Source organism: Astyanax mexicanus, chromosome 14, assembly GCF_023375975.1.
Source record: "Astyanax mexicanus isolate ESR-SI-001 chromosome 14, AstMex3_surface, whole genome shotgun sequence".
Taxonomy (NCBI): domain Eukaryota; kingdom Metazoa; phylum Chordata; class Actinopteri; order Characiformes; family Acestrorhamphidae; genus Astyanax; species Astyanax mexicanus.
In genome coordinates this window covers 41,205,509-41,222,735 of record NC_064421.1, presented here as the reverse complement: position 1 = coordinate 41,222,735, position 17,227 = coordinate 41,205,509, and the positions used below count along the sequence as shown (strand labels likewise).

General features: G+C 40.0%; 1 protein-coding gene across 3 annotated transcripts in view; it reads left to right on the top strand.

Annotated features, from left to right (window-relative positions):
• Positions 1-791: 791 nt before the first annotated feature.
• The window catches only part of LOC103022717 (glutamate-rich protein 1), a 32,037-nt gene continuing 15,601 nt past the window's right edge, over positions 792-17,227 (top strand). The window contains exons 1-4 of one of the 3 annotated variants that reach the window (XM_022672664.2): positions 792-872; positions 1,164-1,248; positions 2,214-2,342; positions 3,982-4,107. In XM_022672664.2, coding sequence (XP_022528385.2) covers positions 1,230-1,248; positions 2,214-2,342; positions 3,982-4,107 — 274 coding nt within the window. In that variant the 5' untranslated portion in view covers positions 792-872; positions 1,164-1,229. Of the gene's footprint in view, positions 1,249-2,213; positions 2,343-3,981; positions 4,108-17,227 lie in introns of all 3 variants that reach the window. The other 2 variants (XM_007257571.3, XM_007257570.3) reach the window with 2 other exon arrangements.

Below are 17,227 nucleotides of genomic sequence, written 5' to 3'. Positions count from 1 at the left end.
CAAAATAATGACTTAGTTAAATAGATTAGATGTTAGATATTTACTAATGACTTATTATCTAACATAATGAGATACGATCTCAAAATAATGAGATGGCTTCTCAAACAATGACTTAGTATCTCAAGATGATGAGAGAACAATCTATCTATTTACTGTTTTTTTTCTAGGTGGCGGAAATAGGCTTCCATGCACAGACAAATTGCAATAGAGCAGTGCAATACACCCCAAAACACACCCCACACCTAAAAGTTCATTAAAACTTTTTTTGGACACTCCTCCCCTGCTGATCCTCCTCCTACTTATTGCTAAAGCTCTGTTCCAGTCTGAAGCTTCTCTTTCTCTCCATCCAATTATAGATCTAACAGCACAGCTGGATGAGCTACCATGACAAGATAAAGCCAACAACACGTTAGAAAGTGCAGGAGGAGTTAACTCAGCAGCATGCAGCCCACAGTGAGGGAGAGAGAACCCCAGCATTATCAGCATCAGCACCAGCAGGAGTGTGAGGATGGAGAGGTTTCGTTGCTCAGCACGCGCAACCCCTCTCTCCTCCACTTTTCTGCACATGCTTAAATAAAGCCCCACCAACCTTCTTCAGTGCTGACATGATAGGTCATTCCTGTCCTCAGAGCTCCTCTTTTACATGTTTGAAGACGCCCGGGAAGTTTTCAGTGTGTGTTTGTGTGTGTGTGAGTGAGTGTGTATGTGAGGGAGTGCGTGCGTGCACGCGCGCGCCTCGCCGTCCTGATGCTCAGCCACTGGTAGTTAGCTCTCTCTCACTTACACTCGCCGCTGTCCAGCGCCTGAGCTGTGTGCGCATGCGCGGTTCGAAGCGGTGAGGCAGTTAGCGACCGGCAGCCTCCGCCATGTTGGTGAGGTCAAGCTCAGCGTTGTGCAGCTTTATAGTGTTGCTTTAGCTTTTAGCGCTTAAACTGTGCGTGTTTTCCTAAATATGCGTTATATTTGTATAGAGTTTGAGAGGAATGTGGCGTTTTAGTTGTCGTTAAAAGCTGTTTTGCGCCTCGTTGTGGCTGTTAGCTTGCCTAGCTTGGTGGCTAGCATTCTCATATGTCTGAGTTGCTTGTTAGTTAGCTTTCTAGCTTAGCCAGCTAGCTAACGTCTTAGTTCACGAATAGTTACCTAAAATTCTTTGTTTTTCTGAGGGAACATGTTTGGAATTGGGTGAATTTAGGACAAGGAGAAGAGTGGAGTGAACCTGGCTAACAGTTATGGCGTTTAGAAAAGAAGGTAAGGTCCTTATAACTCTCTACTAGCTCTAGCTTAGCTAACTAGCTAGATAACTTGCTGTATAGTATATGATAATGTAGCTAGCTAACCAAACTTAGCTTAGTTAGTCCTAGTTAGCTAATATGCAGTATCTAAATGTGCCTTATCTAACTTACTTACGCTACGAGATATATTATAGACAAATATTTATAGGCACCCCTTATAATAAATGCCTTCAGCTGCTTTAAGGTGTACCCATACAATAAAAGTGTAACGTTATGCACATACATAGCTTCTTAGTTAGACTGTCCCTGTTGCTGGAGCAGGAGTACTGTCAATACATTAGGACTATCTGGAGCAGATGAACATAGAAATATGCCCCTGATCATTTTCATGATTTTTCTTTATTAATTAAATCATTGATTATACAGATCAGCAATTTCAGTTAAACATATCCTATAGGAGATAAACACAGTGACATTTAAGAAGTGAAATTTTAAAAAAGTTTATAGGATATACAAAAAGTGTCCACAATTTTTTTTATATAAAATTAGGCAGGTGCATACATTTGGGCACCCCAACAGAAAAATGCTATCAATATTTAGTAGATCCTACTTTGGCAAAAATAACAACCTCTAAATGCTTCATATAGCTTCCAATGAGAGTCTGGTTTCTGGTTGAAGGTATTTTGGACCTTTCTTCCTTACAAAACGTCTTCAGTTCAGTCAGTTTTGATGGTTTCTGATCATGAGTCACCACAGATTTTCAATAATATTCAGGTCTCAGGACTGAGATAATCATTCCAAAACATAGTACTTGTTCCTTTGCATGAATGCCTTAATAGATTTTGAGTAGTGTTTGAGGTTTAGAGTGTTGTTTTTGCTTAGAGTGTTTCCTTTTTTAAATAATCTTAGTCGTGGCCTTTTCTTAGATGTCTAATAAACAGTTTGAGTTGTTTTGCACATTCAGCTTCTCTTCTCTTTCAGTTTTTCAAGCCAAAGTCCTTCAGAGACTCTATCCTGCTCCCGCCCCAAAGGCAGAAGTGCAGGACTCCCCGGGTGACAATCTAGATTCTGCTTCTAGAACAGCTAAACTGAAGCAGAATAAAACTGCTGGTAAGAGTACACAACAAATAACTTTTTACCTAATCTTTTTTGTTGTTTGTTTTCATTTAGTAATTAATAAATTAGTAAATTAATATTTATTTTTTAAAACTGCAAAATTGTACTTTTTTTTTTTTTTTTAAAAAGGAATATTCCGCTAAGGGGACAAAATGTTTTGATAAATGGTTCAGAGTACTGGTGCGACCATTCACAAACCTAAGATCATAATGATAATAGGACAGTAGAACCACGATAAAAATAATGATACTTGTACTTTTGTATTTTTACTTAAATAGAGGTCAAAAGGATTTTTATCTTCAGCGTCTCTAACTCACATAAGTGATTTTGTGCTTCACCCACCACTGACTAGTAACAAAAACAGCAAAATCAAAACAAAATTCTTAATAAAATAAAAATACACATACAAATGAATCTAGCTGCTGGGTTTTAGTTAACTTTAGGGCATCGTATGACTTCAAAAAGGGGGCATGTGGTGCAGCAATAAATTATTATTGTCCAACCCTAACCCTGCATTCACACTAAAAAAGCGACAAAACAACATGTGACCATTCATTTCCAATGGTATGGCGCAGCTTGTCGCAACGACATGTGAAAAACAGGAAGCAACAAAGCTGCAGAGCAACAAGTGCCACTGAGTTGAAATTTTCTCGACTTTATGCAAATTAGTTATGACGAGGTGGAGCAGCATTCCACCCTGATTGGCTTCTAGCATTTATTTGGACCTATCACATACAAGGCGGTCTGAGGTCCTCGAGCTTCTACTTTCTAAACTTTTGGTTCCTTTCACATTTTGTTCCTACCATCGTAGAGAAAAAATGGACTGCGGGAACGGCTGCGTTTCCAGCGCAGGAAATCACAGAAACTGCTAAGAGTCTAGCAAGCTTGGTAGTGATAGCTGCAGAATAAAGTGGACAAGCGATTCCTCATATTTCTATCCTATTTTTCCTCTTAAATGTATATTTTTCAAGCGGGAATAAAAATGATTAGATGGTGAATGTTATATTTTTTTAGGGCCCTTGAAGCAATGAAATGTTTTGTGCCTTTTTTCTTGTCAGAAGCTGGACCATGATAGATGCAGGCATTTAACTTTGAGAAGCCCACAAGCGTCCTTTGTGATGGGGAACTGAACTTAACTACTGCGATTTTTTTTATTTTTTAGTTTTTTATTAGCATTTTTTGTGCTTGTTATGAAGAAAATGTCCATAAAACATTGATACTACACATACATAATATAGTGGTTATCCTAAATTAAAAAAAAATATATGTGGGTTTCTTTGGTTGCTTGTGCCGCCATCTTCACTGCAATTTGTCATAGCCTTTGTTTGAAGTGTGCATTTGAGAAATATTTGAGAAATACACCCCTAACAAGCCTTAAAAAAAACATAGGTGTGAACACAAAAAAAAGAGGGGTAGGGCCAAGGGGTGAAAAGGGATTGGGTCTTAGAGGTCTGGCAGAAGAAGTATAGTAATAAACTAATTTCTAAGATAATAAAAATAAAACACAGCTTGTCTGGTTTATGCAGCACTGCTACTGGACTGTTAAACAATAAGAGTGCTATAAGACTTTAAACTTAGGGTAGTGTAAGTGTAACTTCATCATCTTCATCATCATCATCTGTCTTCTTCTCAGGTAGTGTTGGAGCAAGTAGTTTACCAGCCAAGAAGATATACACTGTCCTCCCGCCTCCTGAAGACTATAGGCCTTCCAGCAGGGATAAGGAGCTGAAGACCGTCAGCAGTTCAGATAGGACGGCCGGTAAGAGGCTTCTAATCTGGCATTTACAGGCCGCGAGATGAGAGAGAGGAAAGCCCATACAGCATCTAATTTATTGCCCCGTCCTAAAGCCACTACCAATCCAGCTGGGATCAGGGCCACCGCTCTGAAACTCTCCATCGCTCTCCTGCTTCATTCTCTCTCTCTCTCATTCCCCCTAGTCCTCCTGAGTACCGTAGCAGAGAAGCCATCTCCCAGATTGTGTCCTTAAGTGCCAAAGCGTTTATGGAATAGAGGCGTATATGAGGGCATGGGAGCAGCAGCTGCTGCAGAACACACTTAGACAGTCTATTATAAGAGCACTGTTGACTTATGATCTGCTGGAGTCTATCCAATTATCACTATTCATATCAGAGATGGAGCTGCAGAGGGGTCATACTTAATAAGTGTTTGAGTTATGTTTTGCAGTAGGAAGAAGTGTAAGAAAATATTTATTTTTGAACAGTTTTTTTTTATTATTAGTTTACATGTAGAGATTGGTGTCAGACTTGTTCGTTTAGTGCTGTGTTTAAATCCCGCCCACTCTATACTGTGGTACTCTATTGTTGAATAAAAATACATTTTTTCTTTTACTTAGATTTTATGAATATGATAAATATGTTCTTTTCTTTTCTAAAATTTAATATATATATTTTATTAGATTTTTTTATCTGATCACGAGCCCCAAATTGCTTCCTGTCCCACTTTTTTGGAATGTGTTGCAGGCCTGAAATGTAGGAATGGATGTGTATATGGAGCTTAAGATCTGACTTAAGTATTTGAATCTGCATTTTGTATATTTCAATTCAATTTACTTGACTCTCAATTAACTTGAAAAAAAATTGAAATTGAATGTAAAAAAAAAAAATTTGAAAAAAAAAATGAATTTTTACAATGGTTTCTTATGTTATGAGCTTGTTAGGTGGTGAAATGTGCTGTTGAAAAACATACACTTCAAAACAATGTAACATTTTAATTTAAGAAAATTACATCGAATTTTAGATGCATACATTAAAGCAGTGTTTTTCAACCACTGTGCCGCGGCACACCAGTGTGCCGTGAGATATTGTAAGGTGTGCCGTGGAAAATTATCTAATTTCCTTAATTGGTGATTACTTGCCACATTGTCAAGTGACAGTGTTTTAAAAGTAATGCATTTTCTTCCGTGTCAGTAGGGGCAGCAGATAGCTAATTGCCTTAATACTCTAAGACAGGAGATGTGACGCAGCTGTAGTGATGAACAAGACAGGTGGACAGTGATGGAGAAGTTTTTGAAAAGGAATAATCCAAGCTCTGAACAGGGCCCGGGACAAAACCCAGACCCAGGTGAAGGCTCTAGTACGGGTGGAAGTCAAAAGAAGGCAAAGACAGTGAACTCGAGGCAGTACAGCGAAAGCTATCTTTCATTTGGATTTACTTTCACCGGGGATGCGGCGACACCAACTCCATTGTGCTTGGTGTGTGGCGAAAAGCTAGCTAACAGTGCCATGGTCCCAAGTAAGCTTAAACGCCATCTCCAAACGAAACATCCGACGCTTCAAAACAAGCAGACGGACTATTTTGTTCGCCTGCTTGAAAACACGGAGAAGCAGGCAACTTTTATGAGAAAAACCACAAAGGTGAGTGAGCGAGCCCTCAAAGCTAGCTACCACGTTGCTGAAATTGTTGCTAAATCAAAAAAGGCACACTCTGTGGCAGAGGCATTAATACTACCTGCCTGCAAAGCCATTGTTAAAGAGATGCTCGGCTCTGATGCGGTAAAAGAAATAGCGAAAGTCCCTCTCTCGGATAACACAATTGCCAGAAGAATTGATGACATGTCTGCAGACATCGAAAAAGCTGTTTTGGAAAAGATACGCATCGGTGGGAAATTTGCTTTGCAACTTGATGAGTCCACAGATATTAGTGGACATGCTCAACTCCTGGCCAATGTGCGTTTTGTAGATGGAGATGCCATTAGAGAAAACTTTCTATTTTGCAAGACACTGCCACAAAAAACTACAGGAGAGAAAATTTTTCGGGTCGCATCGGAATATCTTGACCAAGGAGGACTTAAATGGGAAAACTGCACAAGCGTTTGCACTGATGGTGCAGCAGCGATGGTCGGGCGCACGAAAGGCTTCGTTAGCAGGGTAAAGGAAAAAAAACCCAGATGTTGTTGTTACACACTGTTTTTTGCACCGGGAGGCTCTCGTTTCCAAGACTTTACCAGCAGACCTAGTTACTGTGTTGGATGGTAAACTTTGTAAAGACACGGCCTGTGAAAAATCGCATATTTGCATCATTGTGTGAGGAAATGGGAGCGGATCATACAACCTTATTGCTCCATACAGAGGTCCAGTGGTTGTCACGTGGCAAGGTGCTGACTCGTGTGTATGAGCTGCGGGAGGAACTTAAAGTGTTTCTAACAAACGAGAGGACTGACTATGCAAAGCTGCTTGCAAGTGATGAGTGGTTGGCGAAGCTGGCATACCTGGCAGATATATTTTGTCATTTGAATGATCTGAACACACGTATGCAAGGCCGAAACGAAAACCTGCTTACAAGCACAGATAAAATAAATGGATTCCGTTCGAAGGTAAAGCTCTGGCAACAGCATGTGGAACGTGCCAACCTTGACATGTTCCCACTCACCAAGACATGGCAAGATGTCAACACTGCTGCTCTATGTAATATCATAGGTGAACATTTGAAAATTCTTGAGGAGAAGCTTTCATTTTATTTTTCTTCAATCTTCACAGAATCGCTTGACTGGGTCAGGGACCCATATAGCTCAGCATCAGTTGTTGAGAAGGACTTGACTTTACAGGAGCAAGAGGAACTAACTGAACTGAGACAAGATCGTGGTTTAAAGCTAAGCTTTGCTGACCTACCTTTGGACAGTTTTTGGCTGACTGCTGCAAATGATTTTCCCATTCTGTCAAACAGAGCTATTTCAACATTACTCCCATTTTCCACAACATATCTCTGTGAGCTAAGCTTTTCAACCCTGACTGCTATAAAAACTAAAAACAGAGAGAGACTGAGAGCTGTTGATGAAGAGCTTCGTGTGTGTCTGTCTTCAATTCCTCCCAGGATATCAGCATTGTGTTCATCTAAACAGGCCCAGGTTTCCCACTGAGTGAGTATATATGAATTAAGTGACCGTATTGTCCTAATTAGGCTAAAAAGTGTCATTTTATAACATTGTTGGTTGGTGGTGTGCCGTTGGATTTTTGCAATGTAAAAAATGTGCCGTGGCTCAAAAAAGGTTGAAAAACACTGCATTAAAGTATATCTACTGAATATTTCACCTTTAGTCTAAATAGTTTTAGTCTTTCATAGTTTTAAATCAAATCGATTTTAATTTATGGACCTGATTTCCTTTTTATATTTTGAAATGTATTTTTCTGCAGCAAATTTCACCATCGCACAAGTTCAAAAAGCAAAAGGTTTCATTCATACATTCAGGAATTGCAGTGTAACATTTTCATTTTGTTCAAAAGTCAGGAAAATCTATTCAAACTATAGAAAGTTCAGGTTCAAATTCTTGTCAGTGTTTATATTAATAAATAATACATCAAATATTTTGGGATATTCCGGTCAACATAGAAATAGTTGCCATTAAAAAAAAATCATATTGTGTGGAAGTATTATTCAGTAATTATTGTAAGTAGCGTAGTAAAAACAGTGTAGTTTATGTAGTTAGTTATAAGTGAGAAAATGAAATGTGGGTGTGTGTAAAGGGGAAAAGTGATTGACTGAGATGAGTGCTGTAATGTAATATTATGGTTTGTGTGGCTTTTTGCTGAGGCAAATGCACAAATATTCTTGTTCAGCGGAGCAGGTGATTAGGCTGCACTGCTGTAAACAAACACTCGCAATTAGTGTCTCGAGCTCAGAGCGATCCAGACAATCAGTCTCGTTCATTAATGCACTGGTGTCATCCTCAGACTGCTTCTGTCTTTCATTTTCAGAATTAGAATCTGAAAACAGCTTTAGCCTAAGTTTGCCTTACCTGTAAATATCCTCAGCGTTACGTCAACTTAATGTACTGCAGGGGAAGGTCTAAATGAAACAGTCATGAATTTTACATTTCTCAGCTCCATCTGAGCAGTGGCAGTGGGTGGTTACAATGCACAAAGGATCACATGACTCAGTAGTGACTGGGAAGTGCACAGTCAGTGCATTAAACATGCTGTTTCCCTTATAGGCAAGATCTAAATTTAACAGAGCGGATATTCTTTCCTTTCATTTTTCATTCTTCATCATTTTCCTGAAAGCCTCTTTCGCTCTCATGCTTTATTTATTGCTTTCGCCTTATTACCGCTGTCGTACTGCTTAGCGCTTTAGTAAGTATGCTGAAACACGGGTCCTTCCTTTGTTCTGATTAGGTCTTTGCTTCCCTGCAGCTAACATTTCAGTGCGCAGTGCTTTCAATAGGCTACTTTATTTAAACAAGCTGGCACCGGGTTGACATCATATTTGGCCTGAATTCATAAAAAAAGATATAGCTGCCAAAAATGTTTTTTCTGGAACAACTGTTGGTGCCATAAAGAACCTTTCAGTTCTTGAACCTTTGTGCAGAAAAACATCATTTTGCTTTAAAAAGATCACACAGATGTGTGATCGTTATAGTAGGTTCATATTCCAAGCCCATACAGCATCTAATTTATTGCCCCGTCCTAAAGCCACTACCAATCCAGCTGGGATCAGGGCCACCGCTCTGAAACTCTCCATCGCTCTCCTGCTTCATTCTCTCTCTCTCTCATTCCCCCTAGTCCTCCTGAGTACCGTAGCAGAGAAGCCATCTCCCAGATTGTGTCCTTAAGTGCCAAAGCGTTTATGGAATAGAGGCGTATATGAGGGCATGGGAGCAGCAGCTGCTGCAGAACACACTTAGACAGTCTATTATAAGAGCACTGTTGACTTATGATCTGCTGGAGTCTATCCAATTATCACTATTCATATCAGAGATGGAGCTGCAGAGGGGTCATACTTAATAAGTGTTTGAGTTATGTTTTGCAGTAGGAAGAAGTGTAAGAAAATATTTATTTTTGAACAGTTTTTTTTTATTATTAGTTTACATGTAGAGATTGGTGTCAGACTTGTTCGTTTAGTGCTGTGTTTAAATCCCGCCCACTCTATACTGTGGTACTCTATTGTTGAATAAAAATACATTTTTTCTTTTACTTAGATTTTATGAATATGATAAATATGTTCTTTTCTTTTCTAAAATTTAATATATATATTTTATTAGATTTTTTTATCTGATCACGAGCCCCAAATTGCTTCCTGTCCCACTTTTTTGGAATGTGTTGCAGGCCTGAAATGTAGGAATGGATGTGTATATGGAGCTTAAGATCTGACTTAAGTATTTGAATCTGCATTTTGTATATTTCAATTCAATTTACTTGACTCTCAATTAACTTGAAAAAAAATTGAAATTGAATGTAAAAAAAAAAAATTTGAAAAAAAAAATGAATTTTTACAATGGTTTCTTATGTTATGAGCTTGTTAGGTGGTGAAATGTGCTGTTGAAAAACATACACTTCAAAACAATGTAACATTTTAATTTAAGAAAATTACATCGAATTTTAGATGCATACATTAAAGCAGTGTTTTTCAACCACTGTGCCGCGGCACACCAGTGTGCCGTGAGATATTGTAAGGTGTGCCGTGGAAAATTATCTAATTTCCTTAATTGGTGATTACTTGCCACATTGTCAAGTGACAGTGTTTTAAAAGTAATGCATTTTCTTCCGTGTCAGTAGGGGCAGCAGATAGCTAATTGCCTTAATACTCTAAGACAGGAGATGTGACGCAGCTGTAGTGATGAACAAGACAGGTGGACAGTGATGGAGAAGTTTTTGAAAAGGAATAATCCAAGCTCTGAACAGGGCCCGGGACAAAACCCAGACCCAGGTGAAGGCTCTAGTACGGGTGGAAGTCAAAAGAAGGCAAAGACAGTGAACTCGAGGCAGTACAGCGAAAGCTATCTTTCATTTGGATTTACTTTCACCGGGGATGCGGCGACACCAACTCCATTGTGCTTGGTGTGTGGCGAAAAGCTAGCTAACAGTGCCATGGTCCCAAGTAAGCTTAAACGCCATCTCCAAACGAAACATCCGACGCTTCAAAACAAGCAGACGGACTATTTTGTTCGCCTGCTTGAAAACACGGAGAAGCAGGCAACTTTTATGAGAAAAACCACAAAGGTGAGTGAGCGAGCCCTCAAAGCTAGCTACCACGTTGCTGAAATTGTTGCTAAATCAAAAAAGGCACACTCTGTGGCAGAGGCATTAATACTACCTGCCTGCAAAGCCATTGTTAAAGAGATGCTCGGCTCTGATGCGGTAAAAGAAATAGCGAAAGTCCCTCTCTCGGATAACACAATTGCCAGAAGAATTGATGACATGTCTGCAGACATCGAAAAAGCTGTTTTGGAAAAGATACGCATCGGTGGGAAATTTGCTTTGCAACTTGATGAGTCCACAGATATTAGTGGACATGCTCAACTCCTGGCCAATGTGCGTTTTGTAGATGGAGATGCCATTAGAGAAAACTTTCTATTTTGCAAGACACTGCCACAAAAAACTACAGGAGAGAAAATTTTTCGGGTCGCATCGGAATATCTTGACCAAGGAGGACTTAAATGGGAAAACTGCACAAGCGTTTGCACTGATGGTGCAGCAGCGATGGTCGGGCGCACGAAAGGCTTCGTTAGCAGGGTAAAGGAAAAAAAACCCAGATGTTGTTGTTACACACTGTTTTTTGCACCGGGAGGCTCTCGTTTCCAAGACTTTACCAGCAGACCTAGTTACTGTGTTGGATGGTAAACTTTGTAAAGACACGGCCTGTGAAAAATCGCATATTTGCATCATTGTGTGAGGAAATGGGAGCGGATCATACAACCTTATTGCTCCATACAGAGGTCCAGTGGTTGTCACGTGGCAAGGTGCTGACTCGTGTGTATGAGCTGCGGGAGGAACTTAAAGTGTTTCTAACAAACGAGAGGACTGACTATGCAAAGCTGCTTGCAAGTGATGAGTGGTTGGCGAAGCTGGCATACCTGGCAGATATATTTTGTCATTTGAATGATCTGAACACACGTATGCAAGGCCGAAACGAAAACCTGCTTACAAGCACAGATAAAATAAATGGATTCCGTTCGAAGGTAAAGCTCTGGCAACAGCATGTGGAACGTGCCAACCTTGACATGTTCCCACTCACCAAGACATGGCAAGATGTCAACACTGCTGCTCTATGTAATATCATAGGTGAACATTTGAAAATTCTTGAGGAGAAGCTTTCATTTTATTTTTCTTCAATCTTCACAGAATCGCTTGACTGGGTCAGGGACCCATATAGCTCAGCATCAGTTGTTGAGAAGGACTTGACTTTACAGGAGCAAGAGGAACTAACTGAACTGAGACAAGATCGTGGTTTAAAGCTAAGCTTTGCTGACCTACCTTTGGACAGTTTTTGGCTGACTGCTGCAAATGATTTTCCCATTCTGTCAAACAGAGCTATTTCAACATTACTCCCATTTTCCACAACATATCTCTGTGAGCTAAGCTTTTCAACCCTGACTGCTATAAAAACTAAAAACAGAGAGAGACTGAGAGCTGTTGATGAAGAGCTTCGTGTGTGTCTGTCTTCAATTCCTCCCAGGATATCAGCATTGTGTTCATCTAAACAGGCCCAGGTTTCCCACTGAGTGAGTATATATGAATTAAGTGACCGTATTGTCCTAATTAGGCTAAAAAGTGTCATTTTATAACATTGTTGGTTGGTGGTGTGCCGTTGGATTTTTGCAATGTAAAAAATGTGCCGTGGCTCAAAAAAGGTTGAAAAACACTGCATTAAAGTATATCTACTGAATATTTCACCTTTAGTCTAAATAGTTTTAGTCTTTCATAGTTTTAAATCAAATCGATTTTAATTTATGGACCTGATTTCCTTTTTATATTTTGAAATGTATTTTTCTGCAGCAAATTTCACCATCGCACAAGTTCAAAAAGCAAAAGGTTTCATTCATACATTCAGGAATTGCAGTGTAACATTTTCATTTTGTTCAAAAGTCAGGAAAATCTATTCAAACTATAGAAAGTTCAGGTTCAAATTCTTGTCAGTGTTTATATTAATAAATAATACATCAAATATTTTGGGATATTCCGGTCAACATAGAAATAGTTGCCATTAAAAAAAAATCATATTGTGTGGAAGTATTATTCAGTAATTATTGTAAGTAGCGTAGTAAAAACAGTGTAGTTTATGTAGTTAGTTATAAGTGAGAAAATGAAATGTGGGTGTGTGTAAAGGGGAAAAGTGATTGACTGAGATGAGTGCTGTAATGTAATATTATGGTTTGTGTGGCTTTTTGCTGAGGCAAATGCACAAATATTCTTGTTCAGCGGAGCAGGTGATTAGGCTGCACTGCTGTAAACAAACACTCGCAATTAGTGTCTCGAGCTCAGAGCGATCCAGACAATCAGTCTCGTTCATTAATGCACTGGTGTCATCCTCAGACTGCTTCTGTCTTTCATTTTCAGAATTAGAATCTGAAAACAGCTTTAGCCTAAGTTTGCCTTACCTGTAAATATCCTCAGCGTTACGTCAACTTAATGTACTGCAGGGGAAGGTCTAAATGAAACAGTCATGAATTTTACATTTCTCAGCTCCATCTGAGCAGTGGCAGTGGGTGGTTACAATGCACAAAGGATCACATGACTCAGTAGTGACTGGGAAGTGCACAGTCAGTGCATTAAACATGCTGTTTCCCTTATAGGCAAGATCTAAATTTAACAGAGCGGATATTCTTTCCTTTCATTTTTCATTCTTCATCATTTTCCTGAAAGCCTCTTTCGCTCTCATGCTTTATTTATTGCTTTCGCCTTATTACCGCTGTCGTACTGCTTAGCGCTTTAGTAAGTATGCTGAAACACGGGTCCTTCCTTTGTTCTGATTAGGTCTTTGCTTCCCTGCAGCTAACATTTCAGTGCGCAGTGCTTTCAATAGGCTACTTTATTTAAACAAGCTGGCACCGGGTTGACATCATATTTGGCCTGAATTCATAAAAAAAGATATAGCTGCCAAAAATGTTTTTTCTGGAACAACTGTTGGTGCCATAAAGAACCTTTCAGTTCTTGAACCTTTGTGCAGAAAAACATCATTTTGCTTTAAAAAGATCACACAGATGTGTGATCGTTATAGTAGGTTCATATTCTATTGGTAGTAGTTCTCTACAGGATGGAATCTATGTATATGTGTGTTTAACATCTGTGTCACATACATTATTGGCCTGCAGCTTGCTGCTAACCCTTGCTAGCACTGCAGGGGCAGCATTAGCATTAGCCGTATTTACGCTAGGTCTTAGCGTACTGCATTTACCATCATAAAACAAGCTACGTTGGACGAACCACTGGCTAATATTGCCCTTGCTTACCAGAATACTCAGAGTTCCTCAGTGTAGCGCTGTCAGCAGCATTAGCCACTAACCACTAGCAGTTAGCCGCTAATGCTATTGCTCCAGCCTTAGTGCTTTATTTTCTCCATTAAAACCTTCATTTAAAATCAGTCACTAGGAACAGTACAATATTCTAGTTTAGCTTCCAAAGCTCAGTTTATTTTCATTGCTACTTACCTGCTGTAAGCTGTTAACCAAAAAAATCAGTTATTGTGCATATACAGAGATGTACATTTTCCTGTCGTTTTTTTTTTTCCTGTGGTTTCCTTAAAAGCCCTTTTGTACTTCTGTACCATTTAAGTTCGGTGGATTTTGTACCTTTTCAGGATATTCACCCTGCGGTGTTCTAAAACCTTTCACCAGTATAAGTATTACAGTCCTAAGGGCCCAGTGTCAGAGCTATGTCACCTTTGATTAGCTCTCAGCAGGTTCACCAGACACCACTTCTCATGAAAGTTCCCATGAAATCAGAAAAACTCAGAAAGAGACACACTCTAGCAAAGAGCCAGTTATCATTTTTTCCTCAATGATTTGTCTCTTTCACCATTCTTTGCATTTTTTGAACAGGAGATTAATAACTTCATGTTATATCACTGTAAGTGGCCTCAGCTGCTCGATCCTGCCGCTTTGCGCTTTATAACATCAGAAAAATTTGACCGTTTCGAACGCAACAGGCCACCCAATTCCTGGTACAAACAGTCGTCATCTCACGCCTCGACTACTGCAATGCCCTACTAACTGACCTCCCGGCCTGTGTTGTAAAACCACTCCAAATGATCCAGAATGCAGCAGCACGTCTGGTCTTCAACCAGCCAAAACGGGCTCATGTCACCCCACTGCTCATTGAGCTCCATTGGCTACCAGTGGCTACACGTATCAAATTCAAAGCTCTTACAATTGCCTAAAAGGTGATGACAGAACAGCTCCTTCCTACCTGCATTCACTCCTGAAAGCTTACGCTACCTCCCGGCCACTGTTCTCCTCCAATGAACGTCACCTCGCTTTACCAAACAAACATTCACACAAAGCAATCCAGACTGTTCTCATACAGAGTTCCCCAATGGTGAAACAAACTTCCTTCCACTACCAGATCAGGAGAATCTCTCGCTGCTCTTCAAAGAGCTCTTACTCTCCTAACACCTCTCCTTCAATCATCTATCCCATTATTTCCCTTTGACCTCCTTTAGGCCCTATCTAAAGATGTTTTACCTTTAACTTCTATTGCTTTTGTACTTCACTATTGTATTGTTCACTATTATCCACAAATGTTCAAAACATGGAACAGTGATGAACTTTCCCAGGAGTGGCTGGCTGACAAAAATGACCCCAAGAGCACAGTGATGACTCATCTAAGAGGTCACAAAAGACCCCACAACAACATCCAAAGAACTGCAGGCCTCACTTGCCTCAGTTACGGTCAGTGTTCATGCCTCCACCATCAGAAAAGACTGGGCAAAATAGATCAAAACCACAGCTGAGCAAAAAGAACATTATGGCTCATGTTTATTTTGCCAGAAACAACTTGACGAACTTCAAGAAAAAAACCTCTGACTAACTGACAAGACAAAAGTTTTACTTTTTGGAAAGGGCGTGTCTCATTACAGCTGCTATAAAAGTAAACACCATGTCGGTAATGCTGCATCAGCAGCAGTTCAAAAAGAGGCGGTGGCTGACTTTATATGTGTCGGAGGAAGCATGTGTTAGTCTTAACCCTCCTTCTGTTGTGGCATCACTAGTGATAGGGGGAGTCCTAATAATGGCTTGGGTAAATGGCTGTGTAAATTGGGGAGAAAATGGAAGAATAAATTGGAAATAAAAATAAAGAAATAATAAACAAAAAATACTTATGTCCATGTGCTTTAACCTAAACAGAACACTTCGTATTTACTTGGAAATTGGAAACCGGCACTTTACATCTGGATACCACCCAACCACCACAGGGCACCTCCAAACACAATAGAAGCAGAAAGGGGAGTGTCCCCACAGAACAGAGACACCTCTCCCAAAGTTCAGAGACATTACATTTAGATTATCTTTAGCATTTCTTTAGTTAGACCATTAAACCGTTCATTCACATTTCATATGAACAAGATACATTCAAGATCCAGCATTTAAAATGCATCTAGAGGCCCTTTCACTTTACAAAAATGTATGTATGACACAGGTCCATAAGGTGAGCCAAAGCTGGCAAAGTAATGATGCTCACAAAAGGAAATAAACTAGTTTCAGTCAAAAGCCTCCTACTGATTCAGTATCACAGTAAAGACAGCTGCAGCAATTTTGTTGGCTCAAAAGCTTTAGCTTTTCCCTTTTAAATCTCTCTCTTTTCCTCCCTCTCTCTCTCTCTCTGGAACGGGGAAAGGGCTGTTGAGGACGTCTCATTCATTTGTCCAGGAGAGCCACACTGTTCTCTGCCGGATGGCCCAGTTTCCCCACAAATTAATCCCCTAATTAATGTTCTTCATTCCATTTACATCTTTCAGCAGATGATGAAATCGCTAAAATGCTGCTGGGATGCTGGGATGGGATGCAGAATATGCAGATGCAGAATATTCCCATCATCCATTTCAGAAGTGCTTTGTTATGTTCCCATTGTCTAGCACGGCTGTGGGAAGCACTGTGGCTCTAGTGGTGTTTTATCCCACCACTAGAGGGCACACTGTGGCTTTGCCTCAATGGCAGGAATGCAGTTCTACACTATGGGCCAGTTTCTTGTGGACAGGGATTGTGGAAAATGCCAATTGCATTTTGGCATTAAGGAAAATCTGTGGTTCTTTGCATCGTTTAAGGTCTCTGTCACTTTTAGGCAAATAAGCTGCTGTTGGCCATGCCATGTTTATACTGAGCTGTTTTAAATGATTCAATAGATGTTTTTGTCAGTGTTTACTGGGACAGTCAAGAAGACCCATGTGGAAATACAAAAACATGCAAAAGTGTCCCCTTTTAAGTCTTAAGAAGAAAAAAAAAAAGTCTGAATGTTGTTTTGATTATTCTGGTAATTTTTTTTAATCATTTGACACCACTGCAATAAATACAAATTACCACCCTGTTACATTATAAGAGAATGAATGCCAGTCTCTCTGCTCCAGCACCGTGCATAGCTATGAGGTTCGTCCTATTGATCGGAGAAGTAGACTTTGGCCAATTTGCATAACTGCAATAACATCACACACTTCCATTAGCTGTATTATTAAGCGTCCGCCCCCCCCTTTCCCGTTCTCATCGGCTGCACAGCACCAGCGGACCCCTTCCTCTCACTGTAATGAGGTCTGTGTTAAAAGGCTGAGTGATCAGTAGCTCATGGCTGGGAGGGATTAATGAATATTGAAGCGTGTTGGAGGACACTTCAGTCACGCTCCACTACGGCTACTGTTCTATCAGCCCATATGGCACCCCAACTCCCTGCAGAACAGGGCAGCGGGGGGTAGACAGGGCCAAGGATTCTGTAAACTGCAGTTGTTGAAAGGGCACCTGAGGTGAATTTGTTTGATATTATATATTCAGGCTTATGTAATGGTTCACCCCAGTATAGAGCTTTACTCAGCTATTTTTGGCGCACTGAATCTCATGAATGGAGGTATTTGTGAAACAAAGGCTACACCTGTCTAGTTCCTGCTGTGCTGAAAGCAACCTCTGCGTCACACCTACAGCATGTCAGCACGTCAATTTCTGAGA